At 31.6% G+C, this 22,142-nt stretch overlaps 2 protein-coding genes and 1 non-coding gene across 6 annotated transcripts; 2 read left to right on the top strand and 1 right to left on the bottom strand.

Annotated features, from left to right (window-relative positions):
* Nucleotides 1-417: 417 nt before the first annotated feature.
* Nucleotides 418-8,632, bottom strand: LOC122400668 (band 4.1-like protein 5). Of its 4 annotated transcripts, XM_043402243.1 has the most exons (8): nucleotides 8,506-8,632; nucleotides 8,141-8,410; nucleotides 4,968-5,115; nucleotides 4,617-4,793; nucleotides 3,835-4,533; nucleotides 2,132-2,565; nucleotides 1,235-1,657; nucleotides 418-746 (listed from the first exon to the last, which is right to left on the bottom strand). In XM_043402243.1, exons 2-8 carry the CDS (start codon nucleotides 8,303-8,305, stop codon nucleotides 615-617), a joined length of 2,178 nt encoding a protein of 725 aa, XP_043258178.1. In that variant the 5' UTR covers nucleotides 8,306-8,410; nucleotides 8,506-8,632; the 3' UTR covers nucleotides 418-614. The 4 variants fall into 4 exon arrangements, with proteins under 4 accessions (XP_043258178.1, XP_043258177.1, XP_043258179.1 ...); XM_043402242.1 differs by having other exon boundaries at nucleotides 8,141-8,582; XM_043402244.1 differs by lacking the exon at nucleotides 8,141-8,410 and having other exon boundaries at nucleotides 8,506-8,568.
* Nucleotides 8,633-9,752: 1,120 nt separating this feature from the next.
* Nucleotides 9,753-19,254, top strand: LOC122400666 (importin-5). Its single transcript, XM_043402239.1, has 14 exons — nucleotides 9,753-9,860; nucleotides 10,879-11,028; nucleotides 11,733-11,959; nucleotides 12,080-12,176; nucleotides 12,480-13,045; nucleotides 13,367-13,475; nucleotides 13,895-14,194; nucleotides 14,273-14,455; nucleotides 14,537-14,663; nucleotides 14,769-15,131; nucleotides 15,228-15,481; nucleotides 15,562-16,082; nucleotides 16,173-16,392; nucleotides 16,466-19,254. Exons 1-14 carry the CDS (start codon nucleotides 9,780-9,782, stop codon nucleotides 16,559-16,561), a joined length of 3,294 nt encoding a protein of 1,097 aa, XP_043258174.1. The 5' UTR covers nucleotides 9,753-9,779; the 3' UTR covers nucleotides 16,562-19,254.
* Nucleotides 12,237-12,364, top strand: LOC122400691. Its single transcript, XR_006259377.1, has one exon.
* Nucleotides 19,255-22,142: the final 2,888 nt, after the last annotated feature.

Below are 22,142 nucleotides of genomic sequence, written 5' to 3'. Positions count from 1 at the left end.
TAATTATATAAATCTAGTGTCTCAAAAGCTTCAAGTTTTTAATTTTTCACGTCTAGAATTTGGAATCTAAAAATCGGAAAAAATTCTTGAACATGTATCTCGATAACCACAATGCACCAAATTTTTTACGCAATTTTCGTACTCGATTAATCGAAGTTTTCTTTATAACTACCAAGTTTCCTTATACTCCAATGAAACTTGGCATAGAATGTTTGATTCTGATGCTTTATCGATGGATCCATCGTAAGTAAAATTTGGTTCAAGAGTACATTTGATCTCCTTATTCGGTTATACCCCTTATAAAGGGTATAATTACACAATCCATGAAATTAATTAAATTATTTTATATTGATAATTTTATAAATTTAAATAGTCTTTTAATACTTACATAAATGTAAACTAGTTTCTGTTTACGAATTATCTAAGAGTCTGATAGGTCTCATTTCAATTTTGAATTAATTTTGATTATACTGTATTACTTCTTTCACTAGGCAGTATCGTCGTATTCTTGTAGGCACTTTAAGTAAATTATTATGCAGTCCAAGGAAGACGGGATTTAATAAATATTTTGATTATTCAGTACTTTCCATGTGTTCCATCAAATAAATAATACTTCAGAGTTGCGTTGTAATTACTGTCTTCCTTGTAATAATAGTATGCTTGATCGGAGTTTGATCCGTTGTAGTGGTTTGTAATGGATCAGCTACGAGCCAAGGACTGATGTCAGAAACTGCCGAATTGTCATCCTACAACATAAAAATAATAGTTGTAGATCACCGATTAAAAAATTATTGTATATATAACTTATAAGTAATATTGATAAAAAGCATGCTGTATAATTCATAAATGATTTGAGCACACTATAATTTGAGGTACATAAATACATTAACGATATTAAAAATTTGTTTAATATTGATGTTTTAGATTACATTGTCAATCACAAATTTTAAGTTATTTAATTAAAGTGTTCGCGCGTGCGTGTATGTGTAAATAGATATTCTACTTTTCCTAACTTGAAATAACTTACAACATCAAATTTAAACAAATCTAAGAAAAATGCACCATGATCGACAAAATTAAATTTGGATTAAAACCTATTCAAGATATCAAAAATATATGCATATATGTACATGCGCAACTTGCACGAACCAAAGAAAGCATTTTTTTCAAATCACACAAGTACAATACAGAAAACATTATTACAGTAGAGCTAGCTCGCAAGCACGAACCACACCTTGTGAGTAAGAGTTGTAGTAGTTGTTTGTATTTCCTCGGTTTTCACAACTCTTGCCCCGTTTTTCTCTGCTTCAGCTTCGACTTTCTTTTCGACAGCAGGTTGCAGTTCTTTAAAGGGATTAAGCAGACCCAAAAATGGATTCGAATCTATGAACGGATTCGTATTCGTTTTCTTTTCCTCCTCTGTTTTTGTATCCTCTTCTACATTCTCAGAAATGTTAGTAACTTCGTTGTTGTTGTCACTTGTAAATGGATTAAATGGATTCTGAGATTGATTTGAAATTTTAGGATTCAATTGAGTAGTTTTCTGTTCAATTTGTCCCCAACTGTCTAAAGAAAAGTGCGTTACAGTTACAGTATCATCCATGGATGGATTCGTTGTCGTTGCTCCACTAACAGAAAGTGTCAGTTTGTCTCCACCCTAAATAATGGACAATGCAAGAAAGCAAACAAATCACAACTAAAGCCTAGGAAGCACAAAACGATAGGGCAAGTATCGATTAAAAATACTTGAGCGTGTAAGGATATGAAATATGTCTAATAAAGTATAACATAAAAAGTGTAAGAAAGATGTATGTAATGATATTTAAATTCATACTTAAAAGAAAATCTCATTTATATATTTCTATAACTGAAAAATAATGTCTGCACAAAATTGTTAAATAGTTTTTAAATATTTAAATACTCATTTGAATACTAAACAATATTCTTTGCAATATATTTATGAAGATAATGCGAAATAGTTTAATTAATTAATATCAATGTAATATCAAACAAATAACTGTCTATTGCGATGTATTATCTGAACATTTATTCCACCATTTTGCGTGGTAATTAGCGTAAAAATATTTAAAACAAATAACATAAGTAATAGTAAGTAATATTGTTTTCTCACCACAGACACAATCGTTGCTGCATCGGAATGCTGATTGTTCTTAGTGACAACTGCGGATGCGTCCGTAGAAGTGATCGAAACTAAATTTGAATTTTTGCCCTGCTCGAGAGATTTTGCTTTTAATATATTACATTTCAACGATTCCAACGGAATGGGTGTACGAGGAGGCAGCGAAGAGGTACCGCCAACTTGGTTATTTGGCACTAATTGCACTTGATTAGTCATGTTCTCAATGGTCAAACTTGTTTTCACTGGTTCCAACTCTTTTTCACTGCTGGCACCTGTTGTTTGATTTCTAGGCTCCAGAGGTTGCTGATCTTTGGCAAGCGATTTCAATAAGCAATCTACCAAAGGTGAAGATGTACCGTGTATACTCGAATCTGAAGACTTTGTACTACATTGGCTCGATTGACGTTGCAAAGACTGTTCCTCAGCTGAAAGTGAAAAAACTTTATAAAGTTAATATTTTCAACTAAACATAACAAACAAAACCTCAACCTTTTCTTGCAAAACTATAGTATTATTATTGATTTAAATTGAGAAAATGCAAACCTGCTTTGGAAATTTATGACCCGCAGTCGCTATATGCGGTAAAATGTTAACTAAAAACGTCCTTTCTCAAAAGACGACTTTAAAGTTTGATGTACGGTTTAGAAGTATACGAGATAATTGTAGTAACTGGACGAGGATATAGCTCTACTCTAAGTGAAAATAGAAAGAAACTGCGATGAAAATTTTTATATGATTTAATGTCCTCTTTATATATACTTTAATATTATAACTAGTATTTCGTGATACAATCTTTTGCCCAAGTAAATCTGTGCTCTTGTAAAGTGCATTTCCACTTTCTTTACAGATGAAACTACCTAACTTTAAGATGAAAAAAAGTGTTTTCTATAGTCTTACCCTATACCTCTTATACACAGACATTTAATAAATCGATTTATGCAAATAAATTAGATAGCTCTATTTAAAAATAAAAAAATACGATTGCACCAATGTACTTAGGAAAAAATAGTATCATAGAATAAGAGAGGCCATTAAACTATGTAAAATTTTCTCCTATGATATTGTTCTATCTTCATTTAGTATAGAATAGAACTGTAACCTGGGCCACCTACTAATTACATTATACAAAATTTAACTCGATTTAGTCAACTACATCAAATCCATTTTCTAAATTTTGACAATTCGTTTGTAAATACATATTTTGATTGAGTTCACTATACAGGAAAAGGTTAAATTTATAATTTTAATTTAATATATTATATACTATTCTAAACAAAAATGTTTGATATTATCGATTTTTTTACTCTAGATACGAGAAAATTCCCTTAACTCTTTGGGGCATGCCGGGATTAAAAGTGTCCCACCTTTTTGATGCACCGTAATGCATGGTGGGACACTTTTAATCCCACCTCGAAATATTGCAATAGCTGCATGCGCGCGCATAGATTTATATTTCGTCTTATTTACGTAAAGCAGTTGGTAATATCTTCAACAAATGTTACATGCCAATACAGGTTCATCAATTGTAGCAAACGGAAGGTTTATTGCGACAACTATTACTATTTTTTTTTGTTTTACAATTTTGTTTAATTTAAAACGCAATAAAATTTCTATGCAACATGAGTCTACTTTATTATCTGAAATCCTGTGCCGCAAAGAGTTAATAGAACGAACATATGCATTTGTAAACCTACTGGTAGGTGGTGATGGTTGAGGTTGTTCTACTTGTTGACGTTGTCGTTCTCTTAAAACGTGACTTTGTCGGCGTGCATATCTTTGACTCGGACGTCGCTCAAATTGTACAGTCCTACGCGCACGGTTGAGTTGAGTCGTTTGGAATTCAGTTTTACCACTATAACGAAATCGCGAACCCATGCGGAAAAAGTTTTGTCTTCCACTGGCACCTTTAACGGGAGCTCGTAGTCGAAAGAAGGCATGATGCTCTACCGCGCATTTCCATAGATGTTTGCAAGCCTTCTCATTAACCAATCTAAATACAAATGTGTGTTCTTGCTCTCCTCTTCCTTCGTCATCTTCCTCCACTACAACTAACGTTAACTTCTTTTTCTTAAAATCTAAACGCCCGATCTTAGGCCAGAAGAATAAGCCTATCTTTTGCGTGCCTTCGAAGACTAAGATTCCAGTTGGAGTTAAACCTAAAGAATATTCACAAGCATCTTTCCCAAGAACAGTATGCATGTCTACGCCATACATATCCAACCATTTCGCTTTACTAAGATAAGCTGATTCAGCTTGTGCCGGACTAAGACCAGAACACTTTGTATATTCCTCGAGTATTTCAAGTTCCATTTGTTCCGTTTGACTTGGTACAAATCGAAATTCTGACACTGTTGCCGCAGTATGTATGGCATGATCATAGTCACCCAGTTCAGCTGAAAATATGAACAGCTTTGTCTCAAAACGCATCTTAAGATGTTATATCTTTCTTACATGTTATTAGTGTGTAAATGCTTACATTGAAGAGCTAATGCAGCTAACTGAACTGCGACTTGATGAGGGCAGTGAAGTTTTCCTTCCAAAACATCTTGCTTCAATTGCAAGAAAAACTGATACCGTGTTAATTCTTCGCGTAATGTATTAGGCTCGGATGAATAAAACTTTACTTTCAGTCGTAAAGTATATGGTGGCCCGACTATAAAAAAGAATATATATTGATGTATTAATTACTAATTCAGAAAATGGTATTTTCATTCTAGGTACAACATTTTCTACAAACAAACAACATAAAATGTAAAAGGATGCTACATTTATGATTCATAAATACATTTTTATAATTTTTTCGATTACATATGAAAGTAAGTCATACTTTTTACTTGTTTCTTTATTGGTTTCGTTGGATCCAACCAATGTTGAACATTATTACTGTCTGTATATTGTAATCCAAAATAGTCTTTCTCTATTAAATCTAAACTATAAAATACTTGTTCGTATAAGTCACTAGCCAATGCCTTTTTCTGCAACAGAAAAATATTTAAATATATAAAATAAATATTTATACACACACGTATATTGTATTTGTATAATACTTATATGAATGACTATAATAAACAAAACTTTTGTAAGTATCTAGTAAGTAAAGACATTTTTTTTATAATTTACTCAAAATCCATTATATGCTTTTATACGTAAAAAATTGATAAAAAATATAAAAGAATTAAAATAAATAGAAAAAAATTATCCATTTGTCCTGGATTGGAGCTTGGACCCACAGCGTAGAAAGTCTGATTCGTTGCTAGACTAGATCATTGCATGTAGAAACCATCTTGAATAGAATTATATTTATGGAACGATGAATTTTTAATTGCAAATATCTGATAAACGGAATGAATTAGTGGATAGTGATCCATATAAATATCTAGCATCATAAACAGGGAGACCAAATATACCATTCAGCAAAATTTGAACTAAATCAGTAACCCCAAGGTTTTACAGTTTCCTTGTTAGTCACAACCTTTATATGTTATTGTTGGCTTCCACAAACTTCGTAGAGCAGTTATTTAGTAAATAGATAAGTACAAGAACTATTTACAAACACCTTAAATTTATTAACAAATATATATACACGTGTTAACAATGGTACATATATAAATGGTTCGTAAATTTCTTGACATCTAATCCGTACAAAATTTGTTCTATTACACTCTTGTATACTATGTATCTGTAACTGTTCTGACCGTAACCTTTCAATGTCTTGTATAATTAAGTTCTGTTCCAACTAACTGTTCAATGTTCTGGCTATAACTTGTAACTTGCTCTTGTGTAACTTGTAAATGAATAAAATACACACAGTTCTCAAGTTACACAGGCTCGAGTCAAGTAGGTTCATAAATATGTGTTATGCCTTCGCCTATGTCCTTATACATATTTTATATGTGTGTATATATTTATATATTAAATAAAATTCTCTTTCCTTCAATTTTGTTTTCATAGAGAAATACATATGAGACTATTTAACTTAAATTAACTTTTATAATCAAAATTGTATATCAAATGTATTGTAAGAAAAAAGATCAATCCTGGTAAAAAATGCTAGGTCGGATGGTTCGGTCAGTTTTAACCCATTGGCTGCTAACAGGACAATTTATCAGGTCTTGGTAAGTATGCAAAAACTGCCACAAGCCTATGCAACAGCTCCGGACATTTAAATAGATTCAGATTATCTCTCTTCTGAGTATTAAAATGCTCTTCCTCGTGTTTAGTCATTATCTCTAATGCTAAAATTTTCTATACGCTAATTTCTTTCAGCTATAACATTTGGTTCAGCTGATCCATAATGTTAGGGCAACAAGAAGATGAAAGTGCAGAAAACTCAGTATTTGATTTGTCTGAGAACGATAGCCAGTTGTCAGTAACTAATGTAAAAAATATTACTATAGAAAATAATTTTTCACACATAATGTATACAGGGTGGGGCAATAATTATTAGCACTTCAGATATCTCAGAAACTAAAAGTTTCACAGAAATATTTGCTGAAATAAAATTGCACATTACGAAGGGGGCCATCTGGTGGCGATAATAGTTTTATTGCAGGTGGAGGTACTTCGGATCTTTGAAGGCCATCACCATTTTTTTAAATGGATCGGTATGTTTTTGCTTCAGTATCATGATAGAGGATCTTAAAACGAGTTCAACGACCTATTATATAAGGTCATTGAAGATCATAGAAAGTAGAGAAAGGCGATAATACGTACGGTTTTGGTAGTAAATGAAACATACGTATTGTAAACTTATTTTATCAATGGAAATTTGAATAGCAACATCTATGCTAATTTTATTAAGGATACATTGAGTCTTTTGCTAGAAGAGTCACCTTTACTTACACGACAAACCATGTGGTATCAACATAATGGATGTCCAGCACTTTATTCATTAACTACACAAAGGGAACTCGATAAAAAATTTCGAAATTGTTGGATTGGACGCGGAGGTCCAATATCGTGGCCAGCTCATTCACCAAACTTAACACCTCTAGATTTCTTTCTGTGGGGAACAGTGAAAGAGAAAGTGTACAAAGAAGTACCAACTACACCTTACGGCATACAACAGCAAATTATTGCAGCCTGTGCGTCAATAAGTTTATAATAATAAGATCATAAGCGTCAGTAAGTATTATCACCTTTCTTTACTTTCTATAATCTCCAATGACCTTATGTAATAAGTTGTTGAACTCGTTTTAAGATCCTCTATCATGATACAAAAGCAAAAACATACCGATCCATTTAAAATAATGGTGATGACCTTCAAATGTTCAAAGTACCTCTACCTGTGAAAAAACTATTATCGCCACCAGATGGCCCCCTTCATGCTGTATAATTTTATTTCAGCAAATATTTCTGTGAAACTTATAGTTTCTGAGATATCTGAGGTGCTAATTTTGCATTTGCATAGGGCTATTGCCCCACCCTGTATAATCCAAATATAAAAGTTTATATTATTTATTATTAAATATTTGATTACAGTACGATTATATTTCATATCCTTCACGTTTGAAAAGAATAAATATTAAAACTTTCCTCCAGAAAATTAACATTCTCTTCTGTATAAAAAAATTTATAGAAACTTGCATATCAAGTTGACACAGGCAGTCTTCGCAAAGTAGATGAGCCTGGTATCAGAAGGGTTAAAAAGACCTGCAACTAAATAAAACTAACTCGACGCTGTCCATGTTCCTTTTAACGATGGTACTGTATTATTCTTAATCGGTGTCTGAGCTTTCTTTTTTCCTGTAATACATTGTATTTAGATAATTTGACTTGGAAAGAAATCATCAGAATGAATTAACTACGTAAGTGTAGGAATATTTATATTTTATTCCTAAAGTTTGGTCACTTATTTTAGAAACACCTTGTATATTATGTCAAAATATAAACGAATTTCAAATATCGTTAGTAAAGTTCGGATAATGTTTTTCAACGAAAAATCTGCTGGAAACGAAAATGATAATAGTAAAGTGTCGCATAATAAACTGTCCGACTTACTGACAACTCTATGGGCAGATCCGTTCCGTCGAGTAAAACGACTCTGCACTGAACAACATTCTTGTTGCTCAGCAATCGTTGGTTTTTGATCTGGGACGACGCGGTTTGCCCGCTAACACTACGCGCCCTACGTCGCGATAGGAACCTTAACATTTTATTTGACATACGTTTAAAGCGTTCACTGCCTGGCAAGTGTTCCCGAGCCGTATCGCTACATTCCTCGTTATGAGAATATCATTTTCGCGTTACGTTGCCGTGAAATACGCCCACCTGCGCGTTACGTACATGCATAAACACACGCTTATAATGAACGAAATGGTCACTCGTTAAACATACGTATTAAAAGGATTGTGAAAAATATCTACATCATATTTATTTGTTAGTTGACTAGCCATAACAAACCGCGAGGTCCACACCTAACCAGAGATGGTATACATCTCTATTACGGTAAACTCACGAATATTTTTTTCTGTTCGAAACATTTTTTCCAACACGTTAGCACGTTACAAGCTGTGGAGAAACTATTACTAGAATGATCTAGACTTTTATTCAAATTTCACGGAGTTTCGAGAAAACGCGTCTTAACGGTTCAACGTAAAATTGTATATTATAAAAATTCGATAAAATATTAATATGTACAAACGAATAAAACCATAACACTAATAAATATTTACAATTCCACCAATCACAAATATCGTTATAAAATGAATAATATAAAATGCATTTTAATTCGTATAAACTTGGCAACTAACTTCATTCATTCTTCTAACTAAATTCTCGCGCGCAAACACAGCACTTAACAAATCCCTACAAAGTAGCAAAACGGCTATTTAGCAGGAAGGAATTCAAATATTAGGGAGAGTAGAATACACACCAAAGTTTGGCGATCTATTTTTAAAGCACCATATACAGGGTGCTCGCAAAATTGTAGTACAACCGGCAAGGAGGTGATTCCTCATATAAAACTAAGCCGAAAATCTAGAATAAAGTTTTTTCATACAGGGTTTCATATTCGAGAAAATCAGACACAGTCTGTTTCATTTGTTCGCACGCTTCTTGCACTTATAAATAATATCAATCGATATATAATATTAATAAATAGTAAATTGTACTAATCAATTACAGCAAAAGCATTACCATTCTAACTGTTATAAGCTCCTAATGCATGAATCATATCCGTGTATTTACGATTGGTACACCTTGCCAATACGATAGCTCCAGAAATACTAGGAGTTCCGATCTACAATCAGCCCTTGACCGTAATGAAATAAGACAAGTGTAAAATCTTCGACACTGTTTATAAACAAAAGCAGCACTGGGGATTGTAAACCAGACTAGGCAAACGAAGCAGACTGTGTTTAAGTGTACACGTATCTAATAAATCTACAAACTCGATTTACTTAGAAATTAAGCTTCGTATAAAAAAACTTTATTTTACATTTTCGGATCAGTCTTATGTGAGGAATCATTTCCTTGCCGGTTGTACCATGATTTCGCGAATACCCTGTATAGAGATCAGTGGTAAAGAGTAGCAAAGTTGATACTACAAATCTAGGAATATTTCAATAATTTATCTTGGTAATATCAATCGACGATCAACTCCAGGAGTATGCGCGGTGGCTTCATTCGTTCGGCGACAATGGCGACAGATCTTGATCAGTTTAAACAGCTTTTAAACACACTTCTTAGCACGGATAATGATGCCAGAACACAAGCAGAGGTACGTATATTCCTTGTAATTTTTCCATAGATATAGTACATGTATTAATCTGCTTAAAGACGTAAGTAGCGTAAAATGAAATACTTCAATCATCGAGCACGTTGCCAACGTGTTGTCAGAACTCTCATGTGGGTATCATTCACCGATCATTCGTGTCGAATCGCAGTTATAATTTCAAATTTACGATACAATATTTTTGTATATTAGTAACATAATTTATTTTACGATAAAAGTGATTAACGAATGGAATGTATATTGACAAGTGTTTAGAACAATCTAATAAAATCCAAAATGGTGTCGTGCAGTAGCATGCACCCCGCCAATCTTTTACAATGTACCGTATCAGTTTTAATTAAGTTTTAGTGTATTCCTTGAATATCTGGTATACAATTTATAGTTTTTACATATTTATAGCAATACTATAAAAGAAAAATTTTTATCTACGTTGCGTATCATGTGATATATAGCGTGACTACTTAGGGAGATTGATAATTTGTGTATTATGTTTTCTCGACTATACGTAACCGTGTTTGCTTGAGTCTCCGACATTTCCGAACATGTTTTGAATACTATAGAAAATTTTGTCATGCACATGGATGTTCTTATTGCGCATTTACTTACAGTCACTTTATTGTCGTCATTATAATTAATGTTTTTCTATCTATTATTTTGTTACATTTATTATATACGTTAGCAGGTAACATAAACGAAATGTATAATCATGTGTCACTATGAAGCACATGTTCTCAGTTTAAAAACAAAATTTATTAAATTGTATATTACGAATCACTTGTTAAACAAATTAATGCTTATTATTATTAATAAGCATTAATTTGTCATTAATTATAAATTAATGACAATTATTATTAATATAAATATATTGTTTTATGTAATAAAATGTTTTAATTGATATATATTATGTATCGTTACTTGTTTCTATTATAAATAAAAGATTAATATTGATCTTGTTTATAATATATGATATATTAAATTTCATAATACATGTTTATTATTTTAGGAGGCATATAACAATCTTCCGGTGGAACGCAAGGTAACATTTCTTTTAATTTCTTTGTGCAATGCCACCCTTGCGGAAGAGATGCGTGCTATGGCGGCTGTATTATTACGTCGACTGTTTTCTTCAGAATTCATGGACTTTTACCCCAAAGTAATTATACCTTTATTTCTTTCAAATAATTTTAAAATCATATAAACGATAAAATAGAATTAAAGCGTTCATTACATTTGAAACTTTTATTTGGAATAAATTAATTTTGCTTTTTATATTACGTAACAAAGATATAATTGCACATTTCTTACTGATAGATATAGAAAACTGAAGACTAAAATAATTTCAAATCATATAACAGTTTCTATAGTTTATGCCAGCAACTATTGCCAATGAAAATGTTATTTTTTTAGCTGATAAATGATAATTAATATTTATAGTTCATTTTTTCTCTTTTTTTTTTATTCTATTAATCGTGTGATACGTACATCTTACTTCATTAACGTAGATTATCTCAATATTCGTGATAAACAAATATTTATTTCTGTATAAGTATATCAAGTTAGGTTCAATTATTTTAGACTTCTACGATAAAATGTATCAGATACATAAGTTTTTACATAATTGTCAAATTAAATCAAAGGTCATTTTAATTTAAATCCTATAATAAGTGATTTATCTAATTTATAAAAAAGTTATGCGTTATAATATAGAAATTCGTAAAGTTAAATGATTTTGGAAAATATTTTGCATAGAATATTATAACTAGAATGAAGTGTGTTCCGTGGGTATTCTATATATTATTTTAATCTTTTTTTCAGTAATACGAATACTTGTATTGTATTATTGTAATTTTAATTCAGATCTCGCCAGAAGCACAAGTTCAATTGAAAGAGCAAATTTTATTATCTGTTCAAAATGAACAAACAGAAACTATTCGGCGTAAAGTTTGTGAGGTTGCGGCTGAAGTTGCACGAAATTTAATCGACGAGGATGGTAATAATCAGTGGCCAGAATTCCTGCAATTCTTATTCCAGTGTGCAAATAGTCCTTTACCAGCACTAAAGGAAAGTGCACTTCGAATGTTCACGTAAGTCCATGGTAGCATTTTGTTTTTAAATACATTGCTTTAATCGAGTTCCAGTTGGAATGGAATGTATGTTATTTAAAATTATACATTTAATATCAAATTATATTTTTATATATGCAGATCCGTCCCAGGTGTATTTGGAAATCAACAGGCAAATTATCTTGATCTTATCAAGCAAATGTTACAACAGTCTATTATGGATTCTGCAAATTATGAGGTAATATAAAATTGTATTATATGTTAACATAATTATATTTTACATTTTCATTAGTTAATGTGGAAGATAGATACGCGAGATGCAAGAGTCTAGGCTTTTCGTCATAAATTCTTCCTACAAAGAAATTGCTTTCTGATGACTGTAATTTGTGAAGTTTTAATTTACAGACAGATACGGGGCATACAAAAATTTAATTAACATTATTTATATACTTCGGTTAATTTTATTTTTACTTATGTGGAATAAAGATGTTTTATCGTAATACGAATATGATTATAATGAGTAATAAATTCCATTATATAGGTCAGATTTCAGGCTGTAAGAGCAATAGGAGCTTTCATTATTTTGCACGATAAAGAAGAAAATATACATAAACACTTCTCAGAATTACTACCTGCAATTATACAAGTAACTGCTCAATCGGTAGAAAAACAAACAGATGATGCTCTTTTGAAAGTTTTAATTGATTTGGCTGGATCGACACCAAAGTTTTTGAGATTGCAGTTAGAAACTATAATGGAAATGTGTATGAAAATATTTTCAAACGAAGATATGTCAGACTCGTGGAGACAATTAGCATTAGAAGTCTTAGTAACATTAGCAGAAACTGCTCCTGCTATGGTACGTAAAGTAGGTGGAAAATATATTGCATCTCTAGTACCGTTGGTACTAAAAATGATGACTGATATAGAAGATGATGAAAAATGGAGTTTTTCCGATGAAATTGTTGATGATGACAACGACAGTAACAATGTTGCTGCCGAAAGTGCTTTAGACAGATTAGCAAGTGGTTTAGGTGGTAAAACAATGTTACCACAAATTGTACAGAATATTCCTTCAATGTTGAATAACAGCGATTGGAAATATAGGTAAATACTCTTGACGTATTTATTTTCGTTTTCTCATTGTTGTATATTCACAGAAATGTCAGCAATTATATTCCCTCGTGCAAATAATTGCGTTACATCTGTGATAGAGTAATGTTTATAGGGTTGTTCTCTTTTCTATCTGTCGTTCTGATGGCTAGAAATTCGAGATCCCCTCATAACTGTTCTATCGAGAGTTGACAATGATTCTATAATATTGTCATAGTTTTAGAACAAACATTTGCATATCTGTAAACTTACTATAAGTTTCTTATCAAATCTACAAAATTATAATATGCAGCAGTATTAAATATTTGTATCTAGGCACGCAGCTCTTATGGCAATCTCAGCTGTCGGTGAAGGTTGCCATAAACAAATGGAAGCAATATTACCTCAAATTATGGATGGAGTTATACAATATTTACAAGATCCTGTAAGTTTAATGACTGCTAATTTAGTTTAAAGATAAGGTCATGAATAGAGTCAGCAGTTATGTTTATTGTATAAACATAATAGCGTTACATTCATGATAGAGCAAAATAAAAATTTAGTATTTATTCAGGTTATTGTTTTAATAGCGTGTTTATTAAAAATACCGATTTTAGAGTTCTAGAAAATTGATTATTTATTCTTAAATAATTATTCTATTAGAACTTACAAAATTCATGTCAGTCTATAATATGTACATATATGTAGATGTAATATATAGGTTTATTTTTATTCCATTTCGGGCTATACTTTTATACATTATCTTCGAGCTTTCGTCGCTCATTCTTATCTTTAATCACCGCATCATAACAAACTATTATGTGATGTTATGTTTTTCCATCGTTAATTAATTTCTTTTTCTAGCATCCCCGTGTAAGATACGCCGCTTGTAATGCAGTAGGTCAGATGTCAACTGACTTTGCACCTACATTCGAAAAGAAATTCCATGACAAAGTTATTCCTGGATTATTAATGGTTTTGGACGATAATGCAAACCCAAGAGTTCAAGCTCATGCAGGAGCAGCACTTGTGAACTTCAGTGAGGATTGTCCAAAACATATATTGACACCATATTTGGATGCTATTATGGCCAAATTAGAATCGATACTTACTGCTAAGTTCCAAGAATTAGTTGAAAAAGGCACTAAGCTTGTTCTTGAGCAAGTACGTCTATTAATTATAATGTAATTAACTGAACATGGTAAATTCGTAATTTATAAACAAATATTATTTTTGTAACAGGTTGTTACAACTATTGCATCTGTGGCTGATACTTGTGAAGAACAGTTTGTAACATATTATGACAAACTAATGCCATGTCTAAAGTATATAATTCAAAATGCGAATCAACAAGAGCACAAAATGCTACGTGGTAAAACGATTGAATGCGTGAGTCTCATAGGACTTGCAGTTGGATCAGAAAAGGTATAGTAATTTTAACGCTATGAAATACTTCAGTTGTTCTTTCAAATATTTAATGTAACTAAAGTTTTGGGGATGATATAGTTTATTGCAGATGCTAGCGAAGTTATGGATATGTTACTAAAAACCCATTCTGAAGGAGCTCTTCCAGATGACGATCCACAAACAAGTTATCTTATATCTGCATGGGCTAGAATTTGTAAAATTCTTGGTAAGCTATTAAGAATTCTTTTCACGCTTTCTTTAATTAAAAATATGACATTCATATCTGCATTAAGTAATGTAAATAAAATATTAACATTACAACTTCTTTTAGGTAAACAATTTGAACCATATTTACCATTGGTAATGGGTCCAGTTTTACATACAGCATCTATGAAGCCCGAAATTGCTTTACTGGACAATGAAGATATGGAAGCTATAGAAGATCTTGACTGGGAGTTTATTTCTCTTGGAGAACAGCAAACTTTCGGGATTAAAACAGCTGGCTTGGAGGATAAGGCTTCTGCTTGTGAAATGTTAGCTTGTTACGCTCGAGAATTGAAAGAAGGTTTCGCAGATTACGCAGAAGCTGTAGTACGGCTAATGGTTCCTATGTTGAAATTTTATTTCCATGATGGTGTTAGAGCAGCAGCTGCTGCAAGTTTACCGTACCTACTTGACTGTGCAAAAATAAAAGGTTAAACTATGCAAAATATATAAGTCGCTCTCGCGTTATGAGATATAACAAAAATACTTGTAACCATGTGTTATTACATGACAACTGGGGTTACAGGTCCAATGTATCTCGAAGGTATGTGGTCATATATCTGTCCCGATCTCTTAAAAGCAATTGATACAGAACCGGAATCTGAAGTTCTGTCAGAACTACTCAACTCTTTGGCTAAATGTATTGAAACACTCGGTGCTGATTGCTTAGGGGCACGACCTATGGCCGAACTTCTATGTATATTAGATAAATTACTTAATAAACACTTTGACAGTGCAGTGGCCAGGTTGGAAAAACGTAAGGATGAAGATTATGACGAGGTAGGATTTAAAATTATGATTTGATACAAAATTGTAATTTAAAGCCTTCAGAATGAAAATTCTTATTAAAATTATTATAGATCGTTGAGGAACAACTTGCTGACGAAGACAATGAAGATGTATATACGCTAAGTAAAATAGCAGATATTTTACATGCTTTGTTTATCACATACAAATCTTCGTTCTTCCCATACTTTGATCAAATTTGTGGACATTTTGTAAAATTGTTAAGTCCCGAGAGGTCTTGGTCGGATCATCAATGGGCTTTATGTATCTTCGACGACGTAATAGAATACGGTGGTCTTGATTGTGCAAAATATCAGGAATACTTTTTGCGACCAATGATACAATATGTATCAGATAAATCAGCAGAAGTCCGACAAGCAGCAGCTTATGGTTGCGGTGTTTTGGGTCAACATGGAGGAGAAGCGTTTGCTCAAGCATGTGCAGAAGCCTTACCTAGGTTAATGGAAGTTATAAACGATCCAGAATCTAGATCGCCAGAAAATGTTAACCCGACTGAAAATGCTATTTCTGCAGTAACAAAAATTCTTAAGTATAACAATAAAGCAATTAATGTTGATGAAATACTTCCTCATTGGTAAGTTTCCAGTTTATTATGCATGTGCACTGTCAGTAATCAGTTTCTTTTTAATAAATCCTGTTTTTTTTTTCTATTATTTGAACGTAGGCTCTCTTGGCTACCTGTAGTAGAAGATAAAGATGAAGCACCTTACGTTTATGGATATCTCTGCGATTTAATTGAAGCAAATCATGTAGCAGTTTTAGGTCCAAATAATGCAAATCTACCTCGGCTAATAAGTTTCTTTGCAGAAGCACTTCATAGAGATACATTGCCTACAGATAATTCTGTCATGGGCAGAATTCTTAGTATTGTTAGACAAATACAAGTATGTTGAATAAACATTTAATATAAATGTTATGAAAGTTTCTATGTTTTAATAATAATTTAATTTATTTCAGAACAACGAGTCTATGTTCCAAGCATGCATAAACGCATTAACAACAGATCAACAACAAGCATTACACAAGGCACTTAGTGCACAACCTACTAATTAGTCATTTATTTTTATCTCCGAACTTTAACGCCTTAATTAAAACAAAAAAAAATAAAAACAACACATTTGCTTTAACAAAGCTTATCGTGAAATCACATATTTTAGGTAGCTACATTATACCTATGGAACATTTGCTCCAGCCTAATAATGAAGAGAGACACAATACTGTATGTAATTATTTGACATAACTCGCATATTTGTTGATTATATTTCACTAATTGATACAATAATCGCGCCATTTTTTACTATTCAGAATTGTTACAAATTATATAAAACGAAACTTATACTCGTCATTACTCAGGGAAGTGTGATGAGTTTCACATAAGTCTAGAAGAAATAAAGTTAATTAAATTACATGAATGAGTTCGCACTGACGAAATTTATAAAACTAATTTTTCTTTCGCGACATTTATAAAGGTACGATAATGTGGTGTATATATGTGAACGTATTCTTAACGTAGCAAAATTAAAACAAGACTACATTTTTCGCCATTGAGAGCCGAACGATGCTAAATTTTTTTAAATGTAGCTTTGTAAATTGCGTAGTATTCTAAATATTAATTATAACTATGTTCAGTGAACATTAAAACGCTTATACTTTTGTCACTGCGATCTCTAATTCGTCCCAATTATATCTACATTCTCAAGTTACTTTTTTGACAGAATAATAAAACTGCGAAAAGTAAAACATAGACTGGAAAAAACATCAACTCATTGCCATCAAATGATGGTAGAACATATTGTGATTTAGGTATTTTTATTATTAAATTTAGGTACAGTAAATGTTATTTAATAATAATATCAATAATATTACAGTGTTGAAGTTAGATAAAATTGTATACGAATGCCTTTTGAATGAAACGTAATGAACTCAAAAGTTTTAAGTCTTGGATGATATTGTAATACGTGGAGTACATTAAATTACCTTCTAATTCTAACTCATCGAATCGTATTAAAAGAAACGTATATATTTTCAGTTTGATATAAATTATATATGATCTTGTAATTTTACAGCTAATTTACATTGATTTATTACGCTTATTTAGTTGTACTTTTACACTGGTTTTGTTATCATGTCATCTGCAGAGAAAAAAAAAATGATAATGCTGGGCATTACGTTTCTTCCAATTATTGTGTAATAACAATATAAAATGAGAACAATGTTAAAAACAAAATGAGTGGAATTACAACTTCCTGTTACTGCTATTTATTTGTAAACAATAATTGACACAATGCTTATTATTACGTAAAAATTTGCAGTGAAAAATATACCCTATATGAAGTTTGCAGTTGCATCATAAAGTCCTCTTAAGAATCTTTTTTAATATCATACACATACGCATACACACACACGCACACACACATATATATATTAGAAATATGTAATGATCGAACTTTTGTGTGTGTGTGTGCATGTTCGTGTACATATAGATATATAAATATCAAAGCATATAAATATGATACAAGTACATAACGTTGAATTACATAAATGTAATTATTATTGCAGTAATAGGTACTTTTTAATTATTGTACGAAGTCCAACGTAAAAATCTCGTGAAAAGGATATATGTGCGACTGTAAACAGTTCACTACGAATTAAAGAAGGACTGTTTGTGCGACCTATTGTGACAAAATAATGTGGAAACAAAATTAATATGAGAAAAGTAAAATTATAATTCTTATAATTATATAGAGATTATTTTAAAGTTATTATTAATTAAAATAAATCTCAGCTTTTTAATTGATTGTTTTGTTTTACCTTCAGAAACTATATATTTTTAACTTGATAAAAATGGATTTGTAGGTATATTGCAAATCATAATTGTAATTCTATTTAATTTTTCAAATTTAATAAAATCAAAAATAGTGTCTCGTGATAGTGTGTGCTCTCTGCCACAATCTTCTATAAAATTTTGTTCAATAAATAAACTATATGACATTCAAATTAATATTTTCGCCCAAATTTGATGTTATCAAATGCACAGTCCAAGCAATGATTTATGAAATTAATAAGTGTATTATATCCCACATGATATTTACACATAACAGAGATAAGGATGTACAATAATGAACGTGTGTTCATTTTTAATGGAAAGTGCTATAAATTCGATTTTATTAGACCACACATTTTTTTTTTTCTTTTCTGCATATGTGATTTATAATACAGATTTAAAAACAATTTCGTTACAAAATTGTAAATAATGTACACTCTTTGGTAAACTATTTAAAAGTATGCAACAACTGTACATAAAGCTTGGACAAGACGAGTCAGAGTTTATTAAAGTTCACATAATTCGCAAAAAAACCATGCAATCGTGATTAATATTATGTTTATAAGAACACGTTCCTGCTTCAATCTATACCAAGTAATTTGTAGAATGTCATCATATAGATGATAAGTCAATCGAATACACTTAATCGACGTACGTATGAAATCAAATTTTATACAAATGTAACATTTTTTAATGCCTACACACTTCATTATACAACAGACATAAAATCATTAATGGCACTACTTCATAGTTGAAGCATCGACGACGTTCGTTTGTGGTTAAAATTACTGAACCGCATTAGAAAAAGAAACTGTATGACGCGTATATATGATAAACACAAATATATGTATAGATTTTTGTATTTTTAATGGTTCGACAATTTCATGTGCTAAATAAATCCCTCACAACAAACTATACTACCACAAATAACACATACTAAAAAATAATATTTTTTAAAATAAAAGTAAGTTTTACAACTATAGATATATATATATATATATATATCACAAGAAAATTAATTCGTCTATTTTAATATCGATTCAGCTTATAATTAAATGTAGTATTGCATATTATGATAATGATTATATTTATGATCACCTTTACTTACAACCGTGAACTTACCACTACTGCGTAACAAATTCGTATTTTACTTTAAAATAAAAGAATAGCGCATACGCAGATGTTATCTTAAATTGTGCATGGTTAGTTATTTTAATACCGTGATTTGAATAAACAATTTTACTGACATGACAATAAAACGAACGTGGCCAAAATGCGACTAGTCGCGAAATTTATTGCAGCGTGCGTGGAAATTTCCATCAATTAATTTCGTATAATATGTGTAATAATAAACTATGTATGGTATGATAAATTCAATCATGCTCGCTATTATTTGTTATTCAAATTTATATTTTCTTCAAATTATTTCTTAGGATTAATTTTGAAATTTTTAATATAAAAAACTATTAATTATTTTATTTTCTCGTACGGATACACGTTAAAGGAAGTAATTATATCATGAACTATGATTTGCTAATTGAATGCGTAAACGTGTGCATGTGATATTACATGTTTGTGACGTTTTCGATCATCCGATATTACGTCATCACTATCCCCCTCTTTCGTATCTGGCGGCAGTGTGGCCAGATCGGGCATAATTGAGTGCATCGAAATCGACAATAGTGACGACGAACTTCCTTAGCGTCTAACGTAGTGGTGGGGATAGCAGGCATATGCTATCGCACGAGCCACGTGTACGTGAGCTCGGCACTTCGCACAACTTCGGGAAATCGATAAAGAACGCTAGTGTGAGTCTTTCCTTCTTGCTCTTGTAAAAGAGAAACAGCTGAAATACGACCTCGCGATAATCGGCATACGATTCCAAGTCTCGACTGCCTCAGCATTTTTACTTTCCGACCTATGTAGGGTATAAGGAAAGTACCATAATGAAACAAATTTCGAAAATTTTTTTTAGCGGAAATACACGTTTTAAGACCCCCTGATCATATTGTGACTATTAAAAAAAAAGAAATTTTTTTTGTTCCTATGTTAACATGTTTGCGTCTAAACGGCTATGTTGGAATCCGGGTGGTCAAGTAATGCTCCTTTTGTATTATAAGAGTTTATTCATTTATGTTGAACTCACGCCGAACTCAACTATGAAGAATAACGGAATTTGCAATAGTAGGGGAGGAGGACCCTTAGACCTAGTGACTAACGAGCTTTGTGACTAACAGACGATGACATATCGATATTTGGCCTACTGGTCATCCAACAGCTAAATGAATTTCTATAACGAAAAAAAATTTCGAACATTTTTTTTAGCGAAAATATACGTTTAAAGATCCCTTGATCATATTGTGACTATTACAAAAATGGAAATATTTTTTTCTGTGCCTATTTACGCACGTGCATACGTATGCTATTAATATGATTGTGTCTAAACGGCTGAATGAATTTCAATGAATCTTTACATTTAAGTTTTATGTTCTCGTTTCAAGGTCTGATTAAATTTTGAGCGTGACCAGCTCCCGGGTAATGATAATTATACGTCTTGTAGTTTTTTAATTATTCCGATACATACAGGGTGTCCCACGCAACTGGAACAGGCTATACCTCCTAAACGGTTGGGTATAGAAAATTAGTTTGTTACAACGTGCACGGTACTGGTTAAGAGTGGTTTTTCATTTTACTAAATTTTACTTATTTCAATTTCCAAATATTTATTTCTTGATTAACCCTTTACGAGTGAAAGTGCTTTGAACAACATTATTCTAAAATATTTGTGGAATACATTTTTAATATGGTTTAGGTAGATATGCAATGTATAAGATTTCGTTTAATTTTTCCTTTCTAGAAAAGATAGAAGAAAAGTTTATTTGATCTTAATTTTTTTTAAGATTTATATAAATCGTTTTAAAAAATTTTTATAAATAATGTATATGTATCGAAATAATTATAAAACTATAAGACGTATAATCATCATTACCCTGGAGCCGATCACGCTCAAAATCTAATCAGTTCTTGAAACGAGAACATAAAACTTAAATGTAAAGTTTCATTGAAATTCATTCAGTCATTTACACGTAATCACGTTAATCGCATACGTATGTACGTGCGTAAATGGGCACAGAAAAAAAAATTCCGATTTTTTTAATAGTCACAATATGATCAGGGGATCTTAAAACGTGTATTTTCGCTAAAAATATTTTCGAAATTTTGTTTTCGTTATTGAAATTCATTTAGCCATTTAGACGCAATCATGTTAATACATAAGAACAAAAAAAATTTATTTTTTTTTAATAGTCACAATATGATCAGGGGGTCTTAAAACGTGTATTTCCGCTAAAAAAAATTTTCGAAATTTTTTCATTATGGTACTTTCCTTATACCCTACGTAGGTCGGAAAGTAAAAATGCTGAGGCAGTCGAGACTTGGAATCGTATGCTGATTATCGCGAGGTCGTATATCAGCTGTTTCTCTTTTACAAGAGCAAGAAGGAAAGACTCACACTAGCGTTCTTTATCGATTTCCCGAAGTTGAGCGAAGTGCCGAGCTCACGTACACGTGGCTCGTGCGATAGCATATGCCTGCTATCCCCACCACTACGTTAGACGCTAAGGAAGTTCGTCGTCACTATTGTCGATTTCGATGCACTCAATTATGCCCGATCTGGCCACATTGGTCTGGCGGTCATTCTATTGTAAATACGTTAGTATGCATATACACTCAGTATTTAAAGCGCTTCTTATACAAAAGAAGTGACATAATCTATTGTGTGGAATCGATTATTATTCGATCGTGTAATAT

This window comes from Colletes gigas, unplaced genomic scaffold, assembly GCF_013123115.1.
Source record: "Colletes gigas isolate AHSC1104 unplaced genomic scaffold, ASM1312311v1 Colletes_gigas_Sc00019, whole genome shotgun sequence".
Taxonomy (NCBI): Eukaryota; Metazoa; Arthropoda; class Insecta; order Hymenoptera; family Colletidae; genus Colletes; species Colletes gigas.
This window is presented reverse-complemented; position numbering and strand designations above follow the sequence as displayed.

Bases quoted from the DNA above. Each gene is read 5' to 3' on its own strand.
- LOC122400668 (XM_043402243.1), bottom strand. From the start codon at position 8,305: ATGTCAAATAAAATGTTAAGGTTCCTATCGCGACGTAGGGCGCGTAGT. The intron at 4,794-4,967 runs GTATGACTTACT...TCTTTTTTATAG, and splicing joins AATAAAGAAACAAGTAAAAA to TCGGGCCACCATATACTTTA. The intron at 1,658-2,131 runs GTGAGAAAACAA...TCCATTATTTAG, and splicing joins CAGCAACGATTGTGTCTGTG to GGTGGAGACAAACTGACACT.
- LOC122400666 (XM_043402239.1), top strand. From the start codon at position 9,780: ATGGCGACAGATCTTGATCAGTTTAAACAGCTTTTAAACACACTTCTT. The intron at 9,861-10,878 runs GTACGTATATTC...TTATTATTTTAG, and splicing joins ATGCCAGAACACAAGCAGAG to GAGGCATATAACAATCTTCC. The intron at 11,960-12,079 runs GTAAGTCCATGG...TTATATATGCAG, and splicing joins AGTGCACTTCGAATGTTCAC to ATCCGTCCCAGGTGTATTTG.